General features: G+C 34.6%; 1 protein-coding gene across 1 annotated transcript in view; it reads left to right on the forward strand.

Moving 5' to 3' along the window:
- The window catches only part of VPS50 (VPS50 subunit of EARP/GARPII complex), a 132828-nt gene that overhangs the window by 59619 nt on the left and 50507 nt on the right, over positions 1 to 22702 (forward strand). The window contains exons 13-16 of the mRNA XM_007076702.3: positions 3052 to 3184; positions 6998 to 7086; positions 13759 to 13853; positions 14163 to 14261. Coding sequence (XP_007076764.1) covers positions 3052 to 3184; positions 6998 to 7086; positions 13759 to 13853; positions 14163 to 14261 — 416 coding nt within the window. The remainder of the gene's footprint in view (positions 1 to 3051; positions 3185 to 6997; positions 7087 to 13758; positions 13854 to 14162; positions 14262 to 22702) is intronic.

The raw sequence follows: 22702 nt of genomic DNA on the forward strand, positions 1-22702 counted from the left end.
ATTCCCACTAGCAGTGTATGAGGGTGGGTGCTTTTTCATAGTCTTGCCAACAGAGTATACAGAGTATCAAAGATAAACAAAGCCAAATACTAATTAAAGTTGTATGGAAAGATTTTAATCAATAATACACTGTTGAGAAATGGAAAAGAATCCAGTGTGAACCAAGTTCACCTTTCATTTTGTACAGAGGTTACTGGGCATTTTAGAGGGGAAAGGTATGAGTTGGAGCTTAGAGTCAGGAAATGAAAAATTACAAAAAACGGGTGGTAGGGGTTAATCCTTGTGAAGCCCATCTGGGTTTGCTGACTGGCACTTATGGAAGTGAGGCTCCTACTCTCTCCCTCACAGGCTGGGAGACAGGAGGCCTATCTTCAGGTGTTAGCTGAAAGAAACAATAAATTCTTTTGGCAGGCTTGAGTTTTCTCAGGAGGCATGTTAATGGGGACTAGGGTCATCCTAGTATGCAGCCTTGAGCTTTTACAAACTATGTTAGTGTTTTGTTCGATTTTTTGCAGGCCAAGAATGAGGCCTAGTCAAGAAGAGGGCTCAGAGAATCTTAGCTAGAGTTTGGTCAAGAAGAGATTCTTTGTTAGTGGTCAACTTTAAAATTTTCACCAATCTGATGAGTGAGAATTTATATCTTATTGTAGTTTTAATGTACATGTGTCCTGTTATGAGTGAAGTGGGACATGTTTTTTGTATGTTTAATGGCATTTTTGTATCTCTTTTTGTGAAGTTTGCTTGTAACTTCTTTCCATTCTTTTATAGGATGCTTGGTCTTTTCCCCCCAAAACTTTTAGGAGTTTTTTGTTTGTTTGTTTTTAAGTTTATTCATTTATTTTGAGAGAGAGCAAGAGAGTGAGTGGGAGAGGCGCAGAGAGAGAGAGGAAGAGAGAGAATCCCAAGTAGGCTCCACTGACAGTATGGAGTTCAAGATGGGGCTTGATCCCATGAACCGTGAGATCATGACCTGAGCCGAAATCAAGAGTCAGATGCTTACCTGACTGAGCCCTCCAGACGCCCCAGAGAGTTCTTTATAAATGCATGATATTAACTCTTTGTTGCGATATATGCTGTGAATATTTTTCAAGTTTGTTAAATTTGTCTTTTGACCTTGTTTATAGTGTTTTGTTTTGCCATGTAAATTCTTTTTAAAAATTTTTATGTAGTAAAATGTATCAACTTTTACATTTTATTACCTCTAATTTTGAGTCATAGTTAGAAAGCCTTTCCTTACATCAAGCTGAGGGAAGAATTAACTCAAATTTTCTTCTAGTGCTAGTATAGTTTTATTTTTTCCATTTAGATCTCTTATCCTTTTGGAGTTTATTCTTATGTATGGTGTGAGGAGTGGGTCTAACTTTGTCTTTTTCCAACTGACTATCCAGTTATCCTAACACTATTTATGAAAAAAACTATCTTCACCTATATTTATCAAATACTCTATTTTCATATGAGGCTGGACCTATTTCTGGCCTTTTTTAATTTCTATCTCAGTAAATTCATAAATTAGGGAGAATTGGTATCTTGATGATGTTGACACATCCTAGTCAAGAATAAGAGATGTCTCTCTGTTCAAGTCTATTTTATGTCTTTCAGTTTTCTTTATAGAATTTTGGATCATTATTTGTTAAGTTCCAAAAAATTTCATCTTTTTTATCTTTTGTTATTATAAGTGGAAGTTTCTCATTCTGTGTATCTTCCAAATGGTTATTATATATATATATATATATATATATATATATACACATTAATATATATACAAATGCACTAATTTTATAACCTGCTACCTTGCTGAATTATTTTATTGTTTTAGTTACTTTTATCACTGATTCTCTAAGAATTATATTCTAGATATATTATTATATCATCTGCAGATAGATATAGTTTGGTTTCTTCTTTTCCTGTTTATTTGCTTCTTACTCTATTTTATAGTGTAATTGTATTGGTTAATGCCTCCAGAACATTGTTAAATAGTGGTGGAGATAGTGGGCTTCTTTGTCTTGTTCCTAACCACAGTGGGTATGCCTTAGTTTTCTTATCTTAAGGAAATATGCATCCATTTTTATTTTTTATGAGTTATTATTACAGATGGCTGTTGAATTTTGTCAAAAGGTTTATTCCAGCATCTTTTAGAATAATCATTTGATTTTTTTTTGTTACACTGTTAATATGATGAATTACATTAATAGATTTTGTAAGATTGAACCATCCTGCCATTCTTGGCTTAAACGCAACTTGGGCTATGACTCCAGAGCTTAACAACTCTTTTATTTTACTACTTCCTAGTTGAATTTCAGAGATTTGACATGCTTACATAAAAATGGACTGAGTCATACAAGTTAGTATTTTTATTAATTGCTTGATGAATGTTTTAATAAACAAGGAGCTTAGAGGAGGGAAAGATCATTATGGAGAGAAAAAACTTCTTGAAAGAGAGAGGACCACTACCGACCTGTGCTATCCTAAGCATCAGTCACACCATAACTATACTTGCTATGTACTTATTTCTACCAGCTCTTTACTTTGGAGAGCTTAATATACCAGTCTTACTAGCCTTCCAGTGTTTTATCAGCATGATAAATGCTGTGGGTTAATTTATTTTTTTTTTAATTCTTTTTTTAATTTATTTTTAATTTAAGATAAATCTCGTGGGTTAATTACCAAGAGAAGAAATGTTAGGAAATCTCAAATGATGAAGCAGATGTTCCATTTTGACAGAAAGCCTACAAAATAGGATGGAGGCATGACTCTACCTGTAGGAAAAAAAGGGCAGAAGGACAAACTGGTAGTTTATACAAAGGATAGAGGGGGGTAAATCCACACATTTTCATTAGGGAGATCTGAGACCACATATTATATCATAGCCACATTATATAAAACATTATTTTTAAATATTAATAGGTATGGAATATCTATAATATCCATGTTATTTCTAGAATTTAGAAATTGTCAAAGGTATTTAGTTTGAACAAATGACATGATTGATTGATTGATTTCCTTTTGGCAAGTTGTGATAATTTTCAAGTTAACTTTTCTCATTTTCTTCAGCATGTTACCCCAGACAGCTATATTCCATGCCTTGCAGACCTGTGCAAAGCACTATGGGAAGTTATGCTCAGCTATTACAGGACTATGGAATGGCATGAAAAGCATGACAATGAGGATACTACTTCTGCTGCTGGTATGAAATCATTTTAATCTATAATTTTTTTTTTAAGTTTATTTATTTATTTTGAGAAACAGAGAGAGAAAGAAAGCCTGAGCAGGGGAGGGCAGAGAGAGAGGGAGAGAGAGAATCCCAAGCAGGCTCTGCACTGTCAGTGTGGAGCCTGACGAAGGACACGATTCATGAACTGTGAGATCGTGACCTGAGCTGATATCAAGAGCTGGATGTTAACTGACTGAGCCACCCAGACACCCTGGAAATCATTTTTTTTTTTTAACATTCATTTTTGAGAGACAGAGCACAAGTTGGGGAGGGGCAGAGAGAGAGGGAGACACAATCCGAAGCAGGCTCCAGGCTGTGAGCTGTCAGCACAGAGCTTGATGTGGGGCTCAAACCCACGAACCGTGAGATCATGACCTGAGTGAAAGTCAGATGCTTAACTAAGCCACCCAGGTGCCCCAAGTCATTCATTTTCTTTACAATCTCCATTATCTTTGGAGATTAACTGGGCCAAAGGACTTCTTAAGTGACAGATACTACCAGTTTTCAGGAATATGTCATGATGGCTTTAGGACTAAATTATTAACAAAAGGTCTTTGAAAAAATTAATTCCAAACTAGTTAAGGCATTGGTCTGTCCAAATTTACTGTAAAATCAATGCTAATGTTTACTATTAAATCTTTTTGCTAGTTGTCAAGTTGTACTAATAAAGCTAGATTCTAAGGATTAATAATTACATTTTTCTTCCTGTGAAAACACAGTAGGACTTAAAATTTCATAAAAAGCAAGGTTTTAAAATATTAATCTTTGAATAAAAACCACAACTTTAAGTGACTATGGTATAGTCAGCTACATAAGGAACAAATCTTTGAGAAATTATATTAACTAGACATTATATTTAAATTACTTCATTTATATAACTATATGTCTTAAGTGATTATCCTTGTACAATAGCTTAGATTAAGTATTTGAGATACTTTTTAAAAGTACTAAATGCTTTTATCAGCATTTTGTTTAATATGGTCAAAATAAATTATACTGCACAAGTTTTTGTTTTGCACACAATTTAATGTAGCTAATCAATCAAATTAGTTTAGTAGCTTCTAATTTCTTTTTTTTTTTAATTTTTTTTTTTTTTAACGTTTATTTATTTTTCAGACAGAGAGAGACACAGCATGAACGGGGGAGGGGCAGAGAGAGAGGGAAACACAGAATCGGAAGCAGGCTCCAGGCTCTGAGCCATCAGCCCAGAGCCCGACGCGGGGCTCGAACCCGCGGACTGCGAGATCGTGACCTGAGCCGAAGTCGGACGCTTAACCGACTGAGCCACCCAGGCGCCCCAAGTAGCTTCTAATTTCTGAGATGCTTGGTTTCTGTGGTTGGGTGGGTGGAAGCTCACTCAAATCTTACTGTAGGATTCTGGTAGTATAGAAGACATAAGTTTAATATTTGTCTTGACTCATAAGAAGCTTATAAATATACATAGAATATATAGATAGCAAAAAATAATGGGGGTGCCCCGGTGGCTCAGTTGAGCATCCAATTCTTGATAGTGGCTTAAGTCATGATCTCATGGTCATGAGACTGAGCCCCATGTCGGGCTCTGTGCTAAGCATGGAGCCTTCTTGGTATTCTCTCTCTCTCTCTCTCTCTCTCTCTCTCTCTCTCTGCCCCTGTCCTGCTCATTCTCTCTCTCTTTCTCTCTCAAAATAAATAAATATACTTGAAAAAAATAACAGAGGAAAATTCTACAGAAGGAATCCTTTTAGAAATATTGCTGGGAGGATGGCAAAGGTAGGGAAAGATGAGAAAGCAGAAGAAAGGAGTGGACACTGAGCTAGGTTTCTAGGCCAGACTGTTTTTACCTAACTCCTATACTCTCATCCCTGTACTACCTCTGTGAGCATGGGCTTTGCAGTCAGAGATACATGGCGTCCGATTTTGACTGCCATTTTCCAAAGATAAGAATGTGAAGAAGTTTATCTTCTCCATGCCTCAGCTTTCCTCTTAGAATGATAGATTAAAAAAAACAGAACAAATAAAAAGTCCCATATAGGGTAGTAACACATCTACTTGTAGATTTGGTGTAAAGTTTAGAGAAAATATGAAGTGCTTACACTGGTTGTTGTTAATATCAAATGAAATGGGTCAAGAGATAATAATAAGACTATTATTAATGAAATATACGTATGCCTTTTTTTTTTTTTTAAACATTTATTTATTTTTGAGACAGAGAGAGGCAGCATGAACAGGGGAGGGTCAGAGAGAGAGAGGGAGACACAGAATCCGAAGCAGGCTCCAGGCTCTGAGCTGTCAGCACAGAGCCCGATGCGGGGCTCGAACTCGCGGACCGTAAGATCGTGACCTGAGCCGAAGTCAGACGCTTAACCGACTGAGCCACCCAGGTGTCCCTGCCTTTTTCTTTTTAAACCTCAGGTTACTTAGGGAATTGTTCGGCTTAATGGGATTCCAGATCTTCACAAGTTTATCCTGTTTTGGCAACCTTTCTTTTTTTTCTAGTTGCAGAAACTGTTAAGACATTTCAGCACCTGTTTTCCCTTTTCTGATACATTAAGGAGAAACCAAAGACAAAGTTTGGAACAAAATTAATACAACTTTAGATATAAAATAAGAGTTTAGGGGACAATATATATTCATCATAGTGAGGTTTGCTTTTTTGCTTCAGGCTCATAGTTTGCATGTATTATTGTATATATGTATGTATTTTTATTGGGTTATAGAGTCAAACTTAAAACACCAATTGAGCCTTTCATACTTAATCCTCTCTGCTACAATTCCTTGACCTGATTTTGTGTATTTTATGAATATTCAGGACTCTGATGAGCCTAACAGCTGACAATATCTAGAACTCCAAAAAGTCATTTTTTCACTTGAAATTAATCCTTTCATATTCACATTAAGAAATACAATTGTAGGAGTCAGAAATTTGAAAATTTTTCTTCACAGAACTTCATAAAGCTGAAACAGTCTCGAGGTCACCTGCTGTAATGATACTTTTGGTATCTTAACACTTTACTATCATAAAATAAAACTCTAAAGGTATAGTCTGGGTGCACTGCCCTGAGCTGCTGGTTTCTTGGTAGCCACACTGAACAGATAATAAATAGCTTCAGCTGTAGGAGTGGTCAAAGGTACACAAGGCATGAACCTGGGATGTGGCCTATGCAAGGGCCTTTTGCTGGTTACCAGTGGACACCCTGCTAGCCTAAGATGAAATAACATCCTTAGTTGTTCCACATAGTTTAGTCATAAAAAGGCATAATCTTTTTAATATAAATGTACATAATTGCATTTTCCGGTTTCTTTTAGGGGGGAAATTTGTTTTGAAGCACATCATTGCTCTTACCTGTTGAACTGGACATTGTTAGATTATTTGGAATGGATAGGACTATCCTGGATTATGAAAAATATAAAACATATGCATCATTACCTTACTGCATGTGCAGTTCTGCAATCTGTACTTTTGGTAACATGCTTATTAACTGATACTTAGGTTATTGGTTCCTGTAATGCCCTGGCAGTCATCGAGAACCTTGTCTCTGCAATCACACTACCTAAGTTAGAATTCCAGCTGCAATCACATAGGTACTGAGTGGTCTTAAGTGTAGAATACTTAACATTTCACAGTCTGAATTTGTGTATCTTATAAAATGGGTTTAATCCTAATACCTATTTTTGACATTGTTTTGATTGTATAAATATTTGTATATTTTACATAGGCTTACAATACATGAGAGTTAAAATGTTTTTTTCGGAAAACAAAAATGGGAATCAAATCTGAAAATGTGTATCCTCTTTTATTTTCAGAAGGGAGTAATATGGGTACTGAAGAAACTAATTTTGATCGTGGCTACATAAAAAAGAAATTGGAACATGGACTTACACGAATATGGCAGGTTTGGGTTTTTTTAATTATTTTCTTTACAAAAGCAACTGAAACTTTCATGTCAAAGTTTTAGAAATTCGGTGTTTGAACTTTTCTGTACTTATTTGTATTCCTTATAGATTTAGTTATATGTTAGTTTTTCTTTGGACTATATCTGTCATTTAACTTCTGTAATTTAGTTCACAGTTTTATTTGTCTGTAAATCTTCTAATTTGAAAATCTCTATTGGGAATATATATATATTCCTTGGTTACATTTTTGCTTTTAGTGTCCTAGCAAATGCACGCTTACCTTAAGAAATTGCTTTCTTATTGAGATACTCTATTTATTTTTATTTCATTTATTTATGTTTTCTTTCCTTTCTGTTAATTTTAAATAAAGGAAAACTAAATAGGTGATAGTTGGGTTAACATCTAGTATAGAATGAAAAAGTTTTTTCTAAGTCAGTGATTTTGTGCCTTGAGGGCATCTTACATGTTTATTGACTGAATGTTATCTTCTTAAACTTTTCTTTTACAGTTTAGTGGCATAGTTGTTATCAGATAATTAAATTTGTTAATTTCTTTAAATTTATTACTTCCTAGACAAAAGTGTAATTTCTTTGAAGATAACTCTTTTTTGTTCTTTTTGGGCTGCTCTTTTGAATCATATAGTAATTCTATTCTTAATTTTTTGAGGAACTTCAGTACTATTTTCCACAGTGGTTACACCAATTTACATTCCTATCAGTAGTGCTAAATCAAGAGTTCCTTTTTTTTCACATCCTCAGCAACACTTGTTATTTCATCTCTTTTTTGATTTTAGCCATTTTGACAGGTATAGGGTGATATCTCATGGTTCTGATTTGCATTTCTCTGATGATTAGTGACATTGAGATCTTTTCATGTGTCTGTTGGCCATCTGTATGCCTTCTTTGGAAAAATGTCTACTCAGGTCCTTTGCCCATTTTTAATTGGATTATTTGAGGATTTTTTTTGCAGTTGAGTTGTATAATTTCTTTATATATTCTCAGATATATCATTTGCATATATCGTCTCCCATTCAGTAGGTTGTCTTTCCATTTTGTTGATGGTTTCTTTCGCCATGAAAAAGCATTTTATTTTTGTGTAGTTCCAATACTTTATTTTTGCTTTTGTTTCCCTTGCCTGAGGTAAAAAATCTGTAAAGATGTTGCTAAGGCTCATGTCCAAGAGATTACTGCTTATGTTTTCTTTTAGGAGTTTTATGGTTTCAGGTGTCACATTTAGGTCTTTAATCCATTTTGAAATTGTTTTTGTGCTTAGGGAAGAAAGTGGTCCAGTTTCATTCTTTTGCATGTAGCTTTCCAGTTTTCCCAGCATCATTTATTGAAGAAACTGTCTTTTCTCCCATGGTGTATTCTTGCCTTCTTTATCATAGATTAATTGACCATACAAGTGTGGGCTTATTTCTGGGCTATTATACTCCATTGGTCTATGTATCTATTTTTGTGCCAGTAATATACTGTTTTGATTGTTTCAGTTTTGTAATATATCTTGAAGTCTGGCATTGTGATACCTCCAGCTTTGTTGTTCTTTCTCAAGATTGCTTTGGCTATTTGGGGTCTTTTTTTGTGGTTCCATACAAATTTTGGGTTGTTTGTTCTAGCTCTATGAAAAGTGCTGTTGGTATTTTGATAGGGATTGCATTAAATCTGTAGGTTGCTTTGGCTGGTATGGACATTTTAACAATATTCTTTGAGTCTATGAGCATGGAATATCCTTCCATTTGTTTGTGTTGTCTTCAATTTCTTTCATCGTTTCATAGTTTTCAGAGTAAAGGTCTTTCACCTTTTTTGGTTGTTTATTCCTAGGTATTTTATTCTTTTTGGCGCAGCAGTAAGTGGAATTATTTTCTTAATTTCTCTTTCTGCTACTTTGTTATTAGTTTATAGAAATGCTACCGATTTCTAGGTATTAATTTTGTATTTTGAAATTTTGTTGAACTTATTTTTTACTTCTAGTAGTTTTTTGGTCAAGTCTTTAAGGTTTTCTATGTATAATACCCTATAATCTGCCAGTGACAGTTTAAGTTCTTCCTTACAAATATGGATGCCTCCTTTCTTCTTCTTGTCTAATTGCTTTGGCTAGGACATCCAGTGTTGAATAAAAGTAGCAAGAGTGGGCATCTTTTTCTTATTCCCAATCTTGGAGGAAAAGCTCTCAGTTTTTTACCATTGAGTATGATGTTAGCTGTGGGTTTTTCATATATGGGCCTTTATTCTATATTAAACTACTTAAAAAAAAAGTTTATTTATTTTGAGAGAGAGAGTGTGGTGAGGGGCAGAGAGAGAGAGGGAGAGAAAGAATCCTAAGCAGGCTCCATGATATCAGTGCGTGGAGCCCAATGTGTGGCTTGATCCCATGTACCCTGAGATCATGACCTGAACTGAAATCAAGAGTTGCATGCTTAATCAACTGAGCCCTCCCAGGCATCCCTAAACTGCTTTTTTTTTTAAATGTTTGTTTTTATTTTTGAGAGAAAAAGAGCAGGAGTGGGGCAGGGACAGAGAGAGAGGGAGGCACAGAATCAGAAGCAGGCTCCAGGCTCTGAGCTGTCAGCACAGAGCTCGACGTGGGGCTTGAACTCAAAAACTACGGTATCATGACCTAGGCCGTGGTAAGATACTTAATTGACTGAGCCACCCAGCTGCTCCCTTTAACTGCTTTTTAATTTATTATTAATTATGGGTTTGGGCTGATGTTTTTCTGAATTTTATATATACTGGAAAGGGAAATCTCATACCCACTGAGTATAAGTGTAGGGTCAGATAGGAGTTATTTCTGATTTAATTTCCTGATATAGTCTCCTAATAACACTGATTGTACTTGAAATTATAGAATCCATGGCAGAATTTCTGGTAATTCAGTGTACTTTGAAATACTGACCTGGCATTTCATATAGCTAGTTTCCATTCAGTCTGGCAATCTGATATCATTCCTGATATAGTAGAATCTGTTAAATATGAGGTTTAGTAAATTTAAGCATTTAGCTAGTTTAATGAAAGTGATCATTCTTTTGAGTATAGATTATTGTGTTGTACGTTTCAAGCTTTAGAATATCTTCATCTCCACCACTCCCAAGTCTCATTTGCCCCCCTACCACAGTTCTCAACTAGTTCTAAACAGTATTTTGCATACATTAGGAACGCATTTGAGTGTTTGTCAGTTGAAAGTACAAGGCTCAATTCAATTTGAAAAAGCAAAACCTATGAAAAACAAATGTTTTTTGATAACATATTCAGCAGGCAAACCTGACCCAATTTGAATTCATTCAGCAACAGAACCAGACCAGTATTGTCATTAAACTTTTTGTAGTGTTTATCTCATTAAAGTGAACATTTATATGTTGTAGGAATATTAATGCATTTTATTTTGGGATACTGCCTTACACCCCACTGGGGCTGTTATATGATATATGCTATATATGTGCCATAATACATTTCTAACATCTGAAATCCTGAATTCCAATGCATAAGTGAGTGTGTGACAATTTGTATACTTTCATCATAAATATAGGGATAATTAAATTCTAAGAAGATATTTAACCTTTCTGACATAAAAATTAAATTCAAAATCAGAATGACTGTGATTTTTGATACGAAAATTTTTAGAATATTTTCCATGCATTTTTACTCAACTAGAAAGTCTGTAATAAAAAAGTTTGTATCAATTGTACCATTTGGCAGAAACTGTCAATTTGAGAACACAGCGGTGAACCCATGATACTTGACCTTATGGAGCTTACAAACATAACTATATGAAAGTCTTGATCTTCCAAGATTTTTATTTTATCTTTAAATATTTGATATGTAAGAAATTATTCATATTATTCATGTGCTTATTATTTCTTTTTACTATAGAGAATTAGGGTTGCAATATTTCTACTTTTTGTGAATTTGAGATTTTCTTTACATCCTATTAGCCATCCACTTAAAAATGTTTTGCTTGGGCATTTGGAAAAATAACCATGTATTTCTTCTTTGTGGTGGGAGTTAAGTTCTATGTGTATATTAAAGCAAGCTTATTATTAATTGTATTATTCTAATCTATATTTTATTTATTTTTTGTTTCCTTGGCCTGTGTCATTCTGAGGGAGGGGTTTTAATCTTTCAGAAGAATTGTAATTTTGTCAGGTTTTTGTTTTATTTCTAACAATAGCTTTTGCTTTTTATACTTGGATGCTAGGTTGATTGATGCTGCAATGCTAATAACCACTTTACCTACCTTCTTTGTATGTAATTCCCTTCATTAATTAAAAAAATATGTAGTTCTTTTGTCCTGAGGCATTTTGCTATGAATTCTAGCTTGTTTTATTATTACCATTGCTGTGTTTATTTTGTTCATATTTTCCTTTGTGTCTTTATTTTAAATGCTTTTGGATCATGTTTGTGTCTTCTATAAATATAAAAGAAATGTTTTTTTTTTGAGAGACTTTATCTTTTAATTAGGCAGTTGAATCTGTTTATATTTTTATTAATGTTTTAATTCATACTTCTTTAATTATTAGAGAAGGTGAACATTTAAAAACTCCATAACTTAACTGATTTGTGAATTATTTGTTTTTTGTTCATAAGTTCTAAATGATTTATATGATAATGACTAATCTTTTGTATATCATATGTCTGTTCACTTATTTTCAATATGCAGATGATCTACATTTTTATGAAGTCAAACTATTGACCTTTGTCCTTTGTAATTTATGCTACATTTATTCTTAAACTATTTTTTCCTATGTAAAGCTCAGGTCAACATTCATCTGGTAATTATAGATATTTATCTATACATTATCTATACATTACAATCTTTACATTAATTGCTATATCCCAAGTACGTAGAGTACTGCCTAGAACACTTAATAGGTACTCAGAAAATATTTTTGCTTTATTGGATTAATTTTTAATTTTTTGAAAACATACAAAAACACTTATTCAGTCCTTTTATATATCTTTTGATATGTGATGTAGAGAGGAGAGAGTTGTTCTTCCCTCCAAATCTAGTTGGTTTTCCTTTCACTATTTTCTGGATGATCTTTTTTCTTGTGTCTTTATTTGTGATGCCTCCTTATAGCAAGGTCCAGTGAAAAGAGACTTTGGAGGCAGAGAGACCTGGGTTCAAGTCTTAGCTTTGTCATTCATGGTGCATGTGAATTTAGAGAATTACTTGACCTATTTTCAGTTTTTTATCTCTTAGGATAATAAATGCCTGCTCAACAGAACGATTTTAGGATTAATGATAATATATGAAGTTCTTAGCATAATTCTGACAAAAAGTAAATAATGGGCAAACAGTAGTTTTTATTGCAGTTTCTTAAGCTCATGTATATATATTAGCACTATTTCTGAGGTGTCATATTTTATTGATTCTTTGGGTATTGGTAGTATTCTTTTTTAAAAAATAGTTTTTTATGTATTTAATGCAGATAGTACAAGTCCTCCAACATCACTTACATCTTTAAAAAAATTTTTTTAAGCATTTATTTATTATTGAGAGAGAGAGAGAGAATGAACATGGAGGGACAGAGAGAGGGGAAGACACAGTATCTGAAGCAGGCTCCAGGCTCTGAGCTGTCAGCACAGAACCTGATGCAGGGCTTGAACTTATGAGCAGTGAGATCATGACCTGAGCTGAAGTCGGATGCTTAACCGACTGAGCCACCCAGTCACCCCATTCACTTATACCTTTTAAGCTGTCTTTTCAAAGCTTTATTTTTAAAAAAGAGGTTATTGCCTGCTTCTTATTTCTGGTGAATTTTAGAGTGATTGTTCAAAGGAAAAGTTTTTTGTGATTTGGTTAGAATTTCATTGAACCACTGCATTAATTTGGAAAAGTTGACTTGCACTATTTAGTCACTCATTCAGTCCCTTGACTCTCATTTTATTGAAATTTCTTTTGTATCCTATTAGGGTTCTTAGTTCTTTCTTATAGGTCTGATATTGCCTTTTAAAATTTTTCCTAAGTATATTACACTTTTAACATTTATTTTAAATAGAATCTCTTCGGGGCGCCTGGGTAGCTCAGTCAGTTAAGCGGCCGACTTCATCTCAGGTCATGATCTCGCGGTCCGTGAGTTTAAGCCCCGCATCGGGCTTTGTGCTGACAGCTCAGAGCCTGGAGCTTGTTTCAGATTCTGTGTCTCCCTCTCTCTGACCCTCCCCCGTTCATGCTCTGTCTCTCTCTGTCTCAAAAATAAATAATGTTAAAAAAAATTAAAAATAAATAAATAAATGGAATCTCTTCATTTTAAGGTGCTACAGCAGAAATACATGAAAACTTAATTTTTATGTATTCTACATAATCACTTGAAATAGTTATCTTATTAATTCTAATTATTTTTTAATTGGTTATTTTGGGGTTTCTAGCCTACCAAGCTACACATAAGTGGTGATTTTTATCTTCATAGCCAACACTTGGGTATAATTCTTATCTTACATGTGTGTGTATGTATTAATAGTGATGATTGTGGCCATTACTATTTTTATACTGATGTTTGTGGAATTGTCTCTATGATACCACTGTAAGGATATTGGTTATTGTCCTAAATATATATTCTTAATAATATATTCCTGTCTCATTTTAATTTGTAACTGTAGAATAAATGGTTCTGGGAACTTATTTTCTATATTTTGGATTTACCTGAAATATTTTTTTGTTTTGTTTTACAGGATGTTCAACTAAAAGTAAAAACCTACTTGCTTGGAACGGATTTGTCTATATTTAAATATGATGATTTCATCTTTGTTTTGGATATAATCAGCAGGTACTGTTTGAGATCTTGTTTTAATTCTTTAGTTTGTTTCATTCAACCATGGTAATCAAAGAAATCATGAATCAGTGAGTTATCAGGTGTAACTTCTTCATGGAAATGAAGACAATTGAACATTCATAATCTAATTTCTGCTGGGTTTCTGTCCTTCAGATGTCTGTAAACCATAATGAATTTGTGATGTTTAGAATTTCTTCAAACATCCATTTTTTTGGTTTGTTATCTTTGAAGAAAGATGACCTACACTACTTTTGTTCTATAAGGATGTTACTGAAATTAATATGAATTTTTTTATCCAACTAGGTTGATGCAAGTTGGAGAAGAATTTTGTGGTAGCAAATCTGAAGTTTTGCAAGAGTCCATCAGAAAACAAAGCGTCAATTATTTTAAGAACTACCATAGGTAGGAACTCTAATAAAATGTGAATAGACTTATGTACATAATGAGAATACTTTGTCTCATGTTTAAACCTTATAGCATTAATTGGTTTAAAACAATTACTTTTGAATTTGGAAGAATTTGTTCTTTGAAGTCTTTTTAAGATGGTTAAGGACTTTTTTCCCTCCAAAATCCCATAAAATACCCTCATTACTTATTTATTATAAATTTAATAGATTGTTTTGAGGGGCTCAAAATGTTGAACTAAATATTGAACCAGTTTCTCTTTGGGTGAAAGATTATTATTATGTCAGAGTTCACCAAAACAATTTGGCCACTATTCTATACCTCCATATGTGGTGTGAGCTGGTAAGAAAGTTAGATCGGTGGAGGCAGCGCTCATTGAGGGGTTACTTAAATGCATCTGCCTTTTAGGAGTAAGAAGGCTTCTAAAGAACAGGACATGATATTTAGGATCAAGCCACAAAGTCAAGATTATGTATTACATTCGAAAACAGTCATCACTGACTTTAGAAAGGGTGATTAGGAATGGTTTTGGGAATGGAGGAAGGTAGGAAAGAATGTTTAATTAGCAATGTGATTGGATAATTAAAGCAGCACTAAATCGAGAGAGCTGTTAGCCCTTTCCTGATACAAGGTGAGCCCTGTACTATATGTACTGTATCCCTTATATACAATTTATCATTTGAATTGTATCTTAATTTTATTGTACATTTTTACTTTTTAAAATTTTGACTTTTTAAAAAATTTTGTTTTTACATTTATTCGTTTTTGAGAGACAGAGAGACAGAGCACAAGCGGGGGAGGGGCAAGGGGAGAGGGAGACACAGAATCTGAAGCAGGCTCCAGGCTCTGAGCTGTCAGCACAGAGCCCAATGCAGGGCTCGAACCCACAAACCGCGAGATCATGACCTGAGCTGAAGTCGGATGCTCAACCGACTGAGCCACCCAGGTGCCCCAAGGTTTGATTTTTTTGGTTGTTATTTGATGCCAGGGTTGGTGAGGATTTTAAATTCTGCTTTTTCTCCTTGTTCAGGGTCAATACATGGTTACAGTCATTGATGTCATATCAGAAGAGAGATTATTGGACATCAAACTGTTAACTAATTTATTATTAAATATATTTAAGTACAAGTGTTCTGTGTTAATTGTGAACTATTAAATATGTTTTGAAAGGGATTTAGATTGATCCAGTACAAAAGTAGAGCCTTTGAATTTTATAATTGAATTGAAGAGAATGTTTGGAAAATTAAAAAAAAATTTTTTTAATTGATCATATCTCAGGAAAACAGTGGAAAGGGGACAGCATGAAACACTAACACTGCCTTTGTTTATTTATAATTTTTTTTTCCTGTTAAAACTTAAGCCATGTTGAAACAGACGGCCTGACTTGTATGCATTGCTGTACAAAAGGAGCAGTTTTTATTTTACTTTATGGAGCCTGACATGGGGCTTGAACTCAGAACCCTGAGATCAAGACCTGAGCTAAGATCAAGACTTGGATGTTTAACCAACTGAACCACCCAGGTGCTCCAAAATAATTAGTTTTTATTTTATTTTTATTTTTTTTAATTTTTTTTTTAACGTTTATTTATTTTTGAGACAGAGATAGAGCATGAACAGGGTGGGTCAGAGAGAGAGGGAGACATAGAATCTGAAACAGGCTCCAGGCTCTGAGCTGTCAGTACAGAGCCCGACACAGGGCTCGAACCCACGAACTGCGAGATCATGACCTGAGCTGAAGTCGGACGCTTAGCCGACTGAGCCACCCAGGCGCCCCTAAAATAATTAGTTTTTAAATCAGAGGTGGGAAAGGATAAGGAACTATGAAGGAACCAGAAGCCTCACTTACCTGTCAGAATGAAAGCATGCCACATATGCATTTTCAAAGATTACTTTTATTCAGTAAGACAGCTGGGAGACATTTTGGTGTTTCTAGTGACTGCAAGATTTGTGCAATGCAAAAACACTTATTTAATTATCTCTCTTCTGCTTTTTACTTCACTTGTTGTCAAAAGGTGTCTGTCATCTATGGCAGCCAGGCACGGGCATTTCTAGACTATGACCATGATGGAGTTTCCTCACCAAAGTTCACCTTGATGAAATTAGAGATTGTAGAAATGAATTGTTAAATGTTTCCACAACACTCAAAGTTTTAATGGACTTCTCTTAGAAGTGTTTATGAAATTTGTTTCCCATTGAACAGGCTGTACTGTATTTAAAAAAAAATTTTTTTTTAATGTTTTATTTATTTATTTATTTAATTTTTTTTTTTTTAACGTTTAGTTTTGAGACAGAGAGAGACAGAGCATGAACGGGGGAGGGTCAGAGAGAGAGAGAGAGAGAGAGAGAGGGAGACACAGAATCTGAAACAGGCTCCAAGCTCTGAGCTGTCAGCACAGAGCCCGACACGGGGCTTGAACTCACGAACCGTGAGATCATGACCTGAGCCAAAGTCGGACGCTTAACCGACTGAGCCACCCAGACGCCCCTAACATTTTATTTATTTTTGAGAGAGACAGACAAGAGTGTGAGCGGGGGAGGGGCAGAGAGAGAGGGAGACACAGAATCTGAAGCAGGCTGCAGGCTCTGAGCTGTCAGCACAGAGCCAGATGCGGGGCTGGAACCCATGAACTGTGAGATTGTGACCTGGGTCAAAGTCGGATGCTTAACCGACAGAGCCCCCCAGGAGCCCCTATACTGTATTTTTAGAAAGAGAGCTGGACTGGGAGATAGACTTGGGTTCTTATCCCACTTTTGCTGCTTGCCAGCTCCCTGACATTGGATAAATCATTTAACTTCTCTGGGATATTGGTTCTATCAACTGCAAAATGAGGTGGCTAGTCGAAAAGGTCTCCATAAGTGTTGCCAGCAGATCTTGTCCTTTTTTTCTTGCTGCATTGTATGTTAGGCTGTTGGAATACGTTAAAAAGTAAACATTTAACTTTCTTTTAAAGATTTTTCTCTACTCCCAGTTTCTAAAGAAGTCTAGCTTATATACTGGCTATAGTCATTATCTCTTCAACAGCTGCCATTTAGAAAATTACAATAAAAATCATTTGGTAAAATTAGTGCCAACCATTAATGTGTTCTGAAGTGTATCTTTTTCTTTATAAAGCAAGATAAACTTTACAGGTGGTTTAGAAATGATGCCAATGTATGATAATACTGAATTGACAGAAGTCATTGCGTTAGCTAGTGATGAATCTAAATCTATTAAATGCCAATTTAATGTCTTAGTCACCAAATCAAATTATACTACATAAATATTGAAAAGCAGTATGAAGCATGGTGAAATACAGATCAAGTGGGTTTTAATTTTGTTAATAAAAATGTTAAAATATGCTCACAATTTGTTTCATGGTTTTCTACTACCAAATAGAGCTTTTGAGAATGAAGAAATTCTTGGACCAAATTATTCAGACTTAGAGTCTACTTAGACTATTGGTTTGAAAATGTAGGCATAATAAAAAGATGAAAATAGAAGCATTTTACTCTTTGGGTGGAACATCTTCTATTTATAAAGTGTGCTCATGTTGGCTTGTGATAGTTGTATAAAAGACTGTATGCAATTATCTTTTTCTAGGGCAAAATTATATGAGACTATGAGGGAGCACAGTCTATATCAATATGAATTCTTACCTTACAAAAATATAGGTTTTATTCCCCCAAATTCCTTTATGTTCATGTACCAAGTTTGTATACATCCAAAGCAATCCTTCTGCCAGATGCTGCAGAATTCCCAAAGCACAAATTCTCGGATTTAAATAGTAATGACAAAAAAATTATGTAGAATATGTAATTGTCAAAACATTCTATTTAAAACAAGTGCATTTTAATTTTTAATTACTCTAATAATCAAATCTTATAAAATATTTTCAAGGATCCTAAAGGTCCAGCAACTGGTGTTAAAAGAGGGGAGTGGTCACCTATCCTTTTAGGGAGAAAAACTCTCCCATTGCCTGAGTAAGAAAGTTTTATTTATTTTTTATTTTTGACAGAGAGAGAGAGAGAGAGCATACGTGCGTGCATGTAGGGCAGAAGGAGACAGAGAATAGTAAGCAGGCTTCACACCCAGCCTGGAGCCCAATGTGGGGCTTGATCTCAGAACCATGAGATCATGACCTGAGGTGAAATCAACAGTCAGATGCCTAACTGACTGAGCCATCCAGACTCCCCAAGAAAGATTTACTTTTAAAGTATCTTTAAGATGTGTGTTTCTAGGACCAAGTTTATTATCCATATACAGTACTTCTCTTTGTTTTCTACCTGGACCAAGTGATTTAACTGGAGGATCCATGGTACCTTTGCTTGTACCTTGGTGGAGGTGGCTCGGAGGATGTACAAAGTTGGGTTTGTTAGCCAGAGTGCCTGCATGTAGCTTTTCCAGTATGGTGTTCTCAGAATGGTTGGGCTTCTTATATGGCAGCTGGCTTCCAACAACACTAATTTTCCAAAAGACACAGGTAGACGCTTCATGGCCTTTTCTGATGTATGTTTAGAAGCCATGTAGTCCTGGATGGCTCAGTTGGTTAAGCGTTTGACTCTTGATACTGGCTCAGGCCATGATCTAGTGGCTGTGAAGTTAAGCCCTGTGTTGGGCTCTGTGCGAAGCATGGAGCCTGCTTAAGATTCTCTCTCTCTGCCCCTCCCTCCCTGCCCTCAAAACAAACAAACAAACAAACAAACAAACAAACAAAAAAAGTCGTGCAGTCCTTTTACCACATTCCTTGGAATACAAGCCTGTCATGAGGTTGGCCCAGATTCAAGAGGAGAGAAATTTGATGGGATACTGGTAAAGTCATGTCGCAGGAGAGAATGTGTGTGGGATAGGAGATATTGTTGCAACTCTCTTCACTGTATTTCTGGGGAAAATAGGAAAAATATTTTTCAGAAAACAGACGTTCTTGAATTTGATTATAATGGTACCAATAAATTATTTTTAGCATTTAAAATAATCTACTGTAAATTAGATTACATAAAAATAAAAACATTTGCATCTCTATGCAGTAGGGCTTAAATTTTCGAGTTAAATTGGGAACAGAATCTTCATGGTGTATATCTGATGTCAGATTAACTCCCTCTGCAACAGAACACAGTAATAGTGGGTGGACCACTATTAAACTCCACTTATACTATTGTTAAGAGGAGGAGTATAAACTCCTCCTTTATACTATTGTTATTGACTTCCAGTTTTCTTCCCGCTGGTAAAGTATTTGGGGGCAGTGTGGTGTTATCAGTGGCCTTGGGTTCCTGCCTCTATTGTGCTACTCAGTAACTTCACCTCCTCAGTAATTTGGTTTTCTTCTCTGAGCATCAACTTCCTTCTCTTACAAATATGATGGGCTTGTACTGGCATCTTTACCTTCTTTGAAGTCTTTGTTTTTATCATTCGTTTTTGGAATCTGCCTTATATTGCATCAAGTCTTTTATCAAGTTAAATAAAAGATCGGGGTATCACACAGTTCTAATTCATGGATTTTTTTTCCTTTAATTCAGAGGTCAGTACATTTGAGATGCTTCTCAGATTGGTCATTGTTCTTCTTTACTATATTTGCCCTTTACAATCTTTCAAATTTCGTTTTAATTGTACCTGTTCTTTTGTATGCCACAGAAGCTTCTTTGTATCCTACTTGTATCTTATTTCTAAAAGACACAGAAGGCACCTGAACTGCTTAAATAGTAATAACTAGGATTGCTCTTCAAGTAATGTGTCTGCAGTCATATCTGTAATTCAGCATCTGATTGCAGTTTGTAGTTTGTATACACACTGCTTTTTCATCATAACTGCTATTCTTTGTGTGTATTAGTAGAGTAAAATAGAAGAAAGAAGTAAAATGCAAATCTTCCAATTTGTGTAAAATGTTCTTGGGCAAAAAGGTATAAAGGAAGTTTTCTGTGGCTCTAATGAATCAATTTGGACAATATTAACCAATTTATCATTTATAGTCACAAAATTAGTAGATTTTTCAACTATAGTGCAATGAAAAGAATAAGATTTGGAAATAAAGGACCCTCTCTCTGCTGTCTCCTAGTCATGACCTTGCGACCCTTCACAATTGGATTGACATTTCCTAAGGCCGTTGGTGGCCATATTTTTAAAATAAGCCTGCCTTTATTGCAGGCAATTTAGGGAGTGGAGTGAGAGGATTATTAAGGTTTTATCTTTTGAAAAAAAATATTAAAGTGTAATATTAAAGTGTACATACATCTTAATGGACAAATCCATAAATTTTTACATATGTGTATACCACATAAACTACCCAGATTAAGATACACAATTTTCCAGTCAAAACCATCCTTAGAGGTAACCACTGTTCTGACTTCTATCACTGTTGATTAGTCATGCCTGTTTTTGAACATTCTCTAAAGTCTTTTTTATGCTGTTTTGAGTTTTGATTTGTATTTAAAGTTTCCAGTTGTTTCTTGCACATATGCATACTTATATATATATATATATATACATATATGTATACACACACACACATATACATATATAAATTGACTTAGTATGTTGACCTGAAATTCCTGTGATCTGGTGGTTAAATTAGCATTTTATTAAATCTAATAGTTGGAGATTCTTTTGAATTTTCTGTGTATACAGTTATGTCATTTGTGAATAATGATGGTTTTATGTATTCCTTTCTGATCTTTGTACTGGTTAAGACCTCTGGCACAGTTTTGAATACAAGTCATGACAAGTGTGTGTGGGGGGGTGTCTTAATTGTGCAGTGCTTTGTTGTTAAGTATGATATTTGTGGTAGTCGGTTGTAGATACTTTGTATTAGATTAAAGAAATTCCTAAGAGACAAAGTAGACTTTAAGTCAAGAAGTATTGCTAAAAATAAAGAGAATACTTCATAATAATAAGGGGTTACTCATTAGGAAGAACAATAATTCTAAATTTGTATGCCCCTACTGACATAACTCTTAAACATATAAAGCAAAATATTCAGACTAAAAGGAGAAATAGACAATTCTATAATGATAGAATTTTTTTATATACCACTTTTCATGATTGATAATGAAAGCAGACAAGAAATCACTAAGGATATGTGTTTGACCAACATTCGCCTCATTTGTGTTTGTGTGTGAGAGAGAGACACACACAATTACAGAATATGTATTTTTTTCAAGAGCACACAGGAAGTTTATCAAAATTGATCATCTGTTGTGCCATAAAGCAAGTACTTAAAAAATGTCAAAGGATTGAAATTATAGAGATTATATTCTCTGACCACAGTGAAATTAAACTAGAAATAAGTAACAGAGAGGTAACAAGAAAAACCTACCAGTTTTTGGAAATTAAGCAACCTATTTTTAGTGGTCAAAGAAGAATCATATTGGAAGTTAGAAAATCTTTTTAAATGAATAATAATGAAACCATGACATCAAAATTGTGGGATTCACCTAAAGCAGAGGGTGGAGAGTTTCTAGCTTTAAGTTCATGTTTTTGGAAAAGGAGAAAGTTTGAAAATCAGTACACTTAACTTCACTTTCAAAAACTTACAAAGATGACAGCAAATTAAACAAGAAGAAACAGAGGGAGAAAAATGATAAGAGCAGAAATCACTGAAATGGAAAGCAAATGTATAGTAAAATTCTATAAAACTACTAGCAAGACTGAGCCAAAAAAAAAGAAAACAAATTTTCAATATCAGCATTTAAAAAGAGGGTATTTATAGATCCTAGACATTAAAAATATAATAGGGTGTCAACTATACTTCAATTAAAAAAAGAATACAGTAAATGTTTAGTAATATAGATATGTAATAAAATGATAGGAACAGCCTTCTGCTAATGAAATTGACAATGTAGATGAAAAAAGCAAGTTTCTTATAAAACGAAATTTAATAAGGTAACAAAATGAAATACAGAAAATCTGAATAGACATATGTATTTTAAAGAAGTTGAATATGCACTTTAAAACATTTCCATCTCGGGGCACCTGGGTGGCTCAGTCGGTTAAGCGTCCGACTTCGGCTCAGGTCATGATCTCACGGTCTGTGAGCTCGAGCCCCGCGTCAGGCTCTGTGCTGACAGCTCAGAGCCTGGAGCCTGTTTCAGATTCTGTGTCTCCCTCTCTCTCTGCCCCTCCCCTGTTCACACTCTGTCTCTCTCTGTCTCAAAAATAAATAAACGTTAAAAAAAAAAAATAAAACATTTCCATCTCTAGGCCTGCTGCCTTTCCTGGTAAATTCTACCCAACTTAAGGAGGAAAAATCAACACCACTCCTTCAGAGAATAGAGGAAAAGGGAATGCTTCATAATGTAGTTTATGAGGTCATCATAGCACTGGTACCAAAACGTAACAAGGACATTACAAAAAGAAAAATTATAGGCTAGTATCTCCTAAAAATATAGATGTAAAACTTCTAAACAAATATTAGCAAATTGCATTCAGTGATACCTAAAAAGGATAATAACATCACAAACAGATAATG

This window comes from Panthera tigris, chromosome A2, assembly GCF_018350195.1.
Source record: "Panthera tigris isolate Pti1 chromosome A2, P.tigris_Pti1_mat1.1, whole genome shotgun sequence".
Lineage (NCBI taxonomy): Eukaryota > Metazoa > Chordata > Mammalia > Carnivora > Felidae > Panthera > Panthera tigris.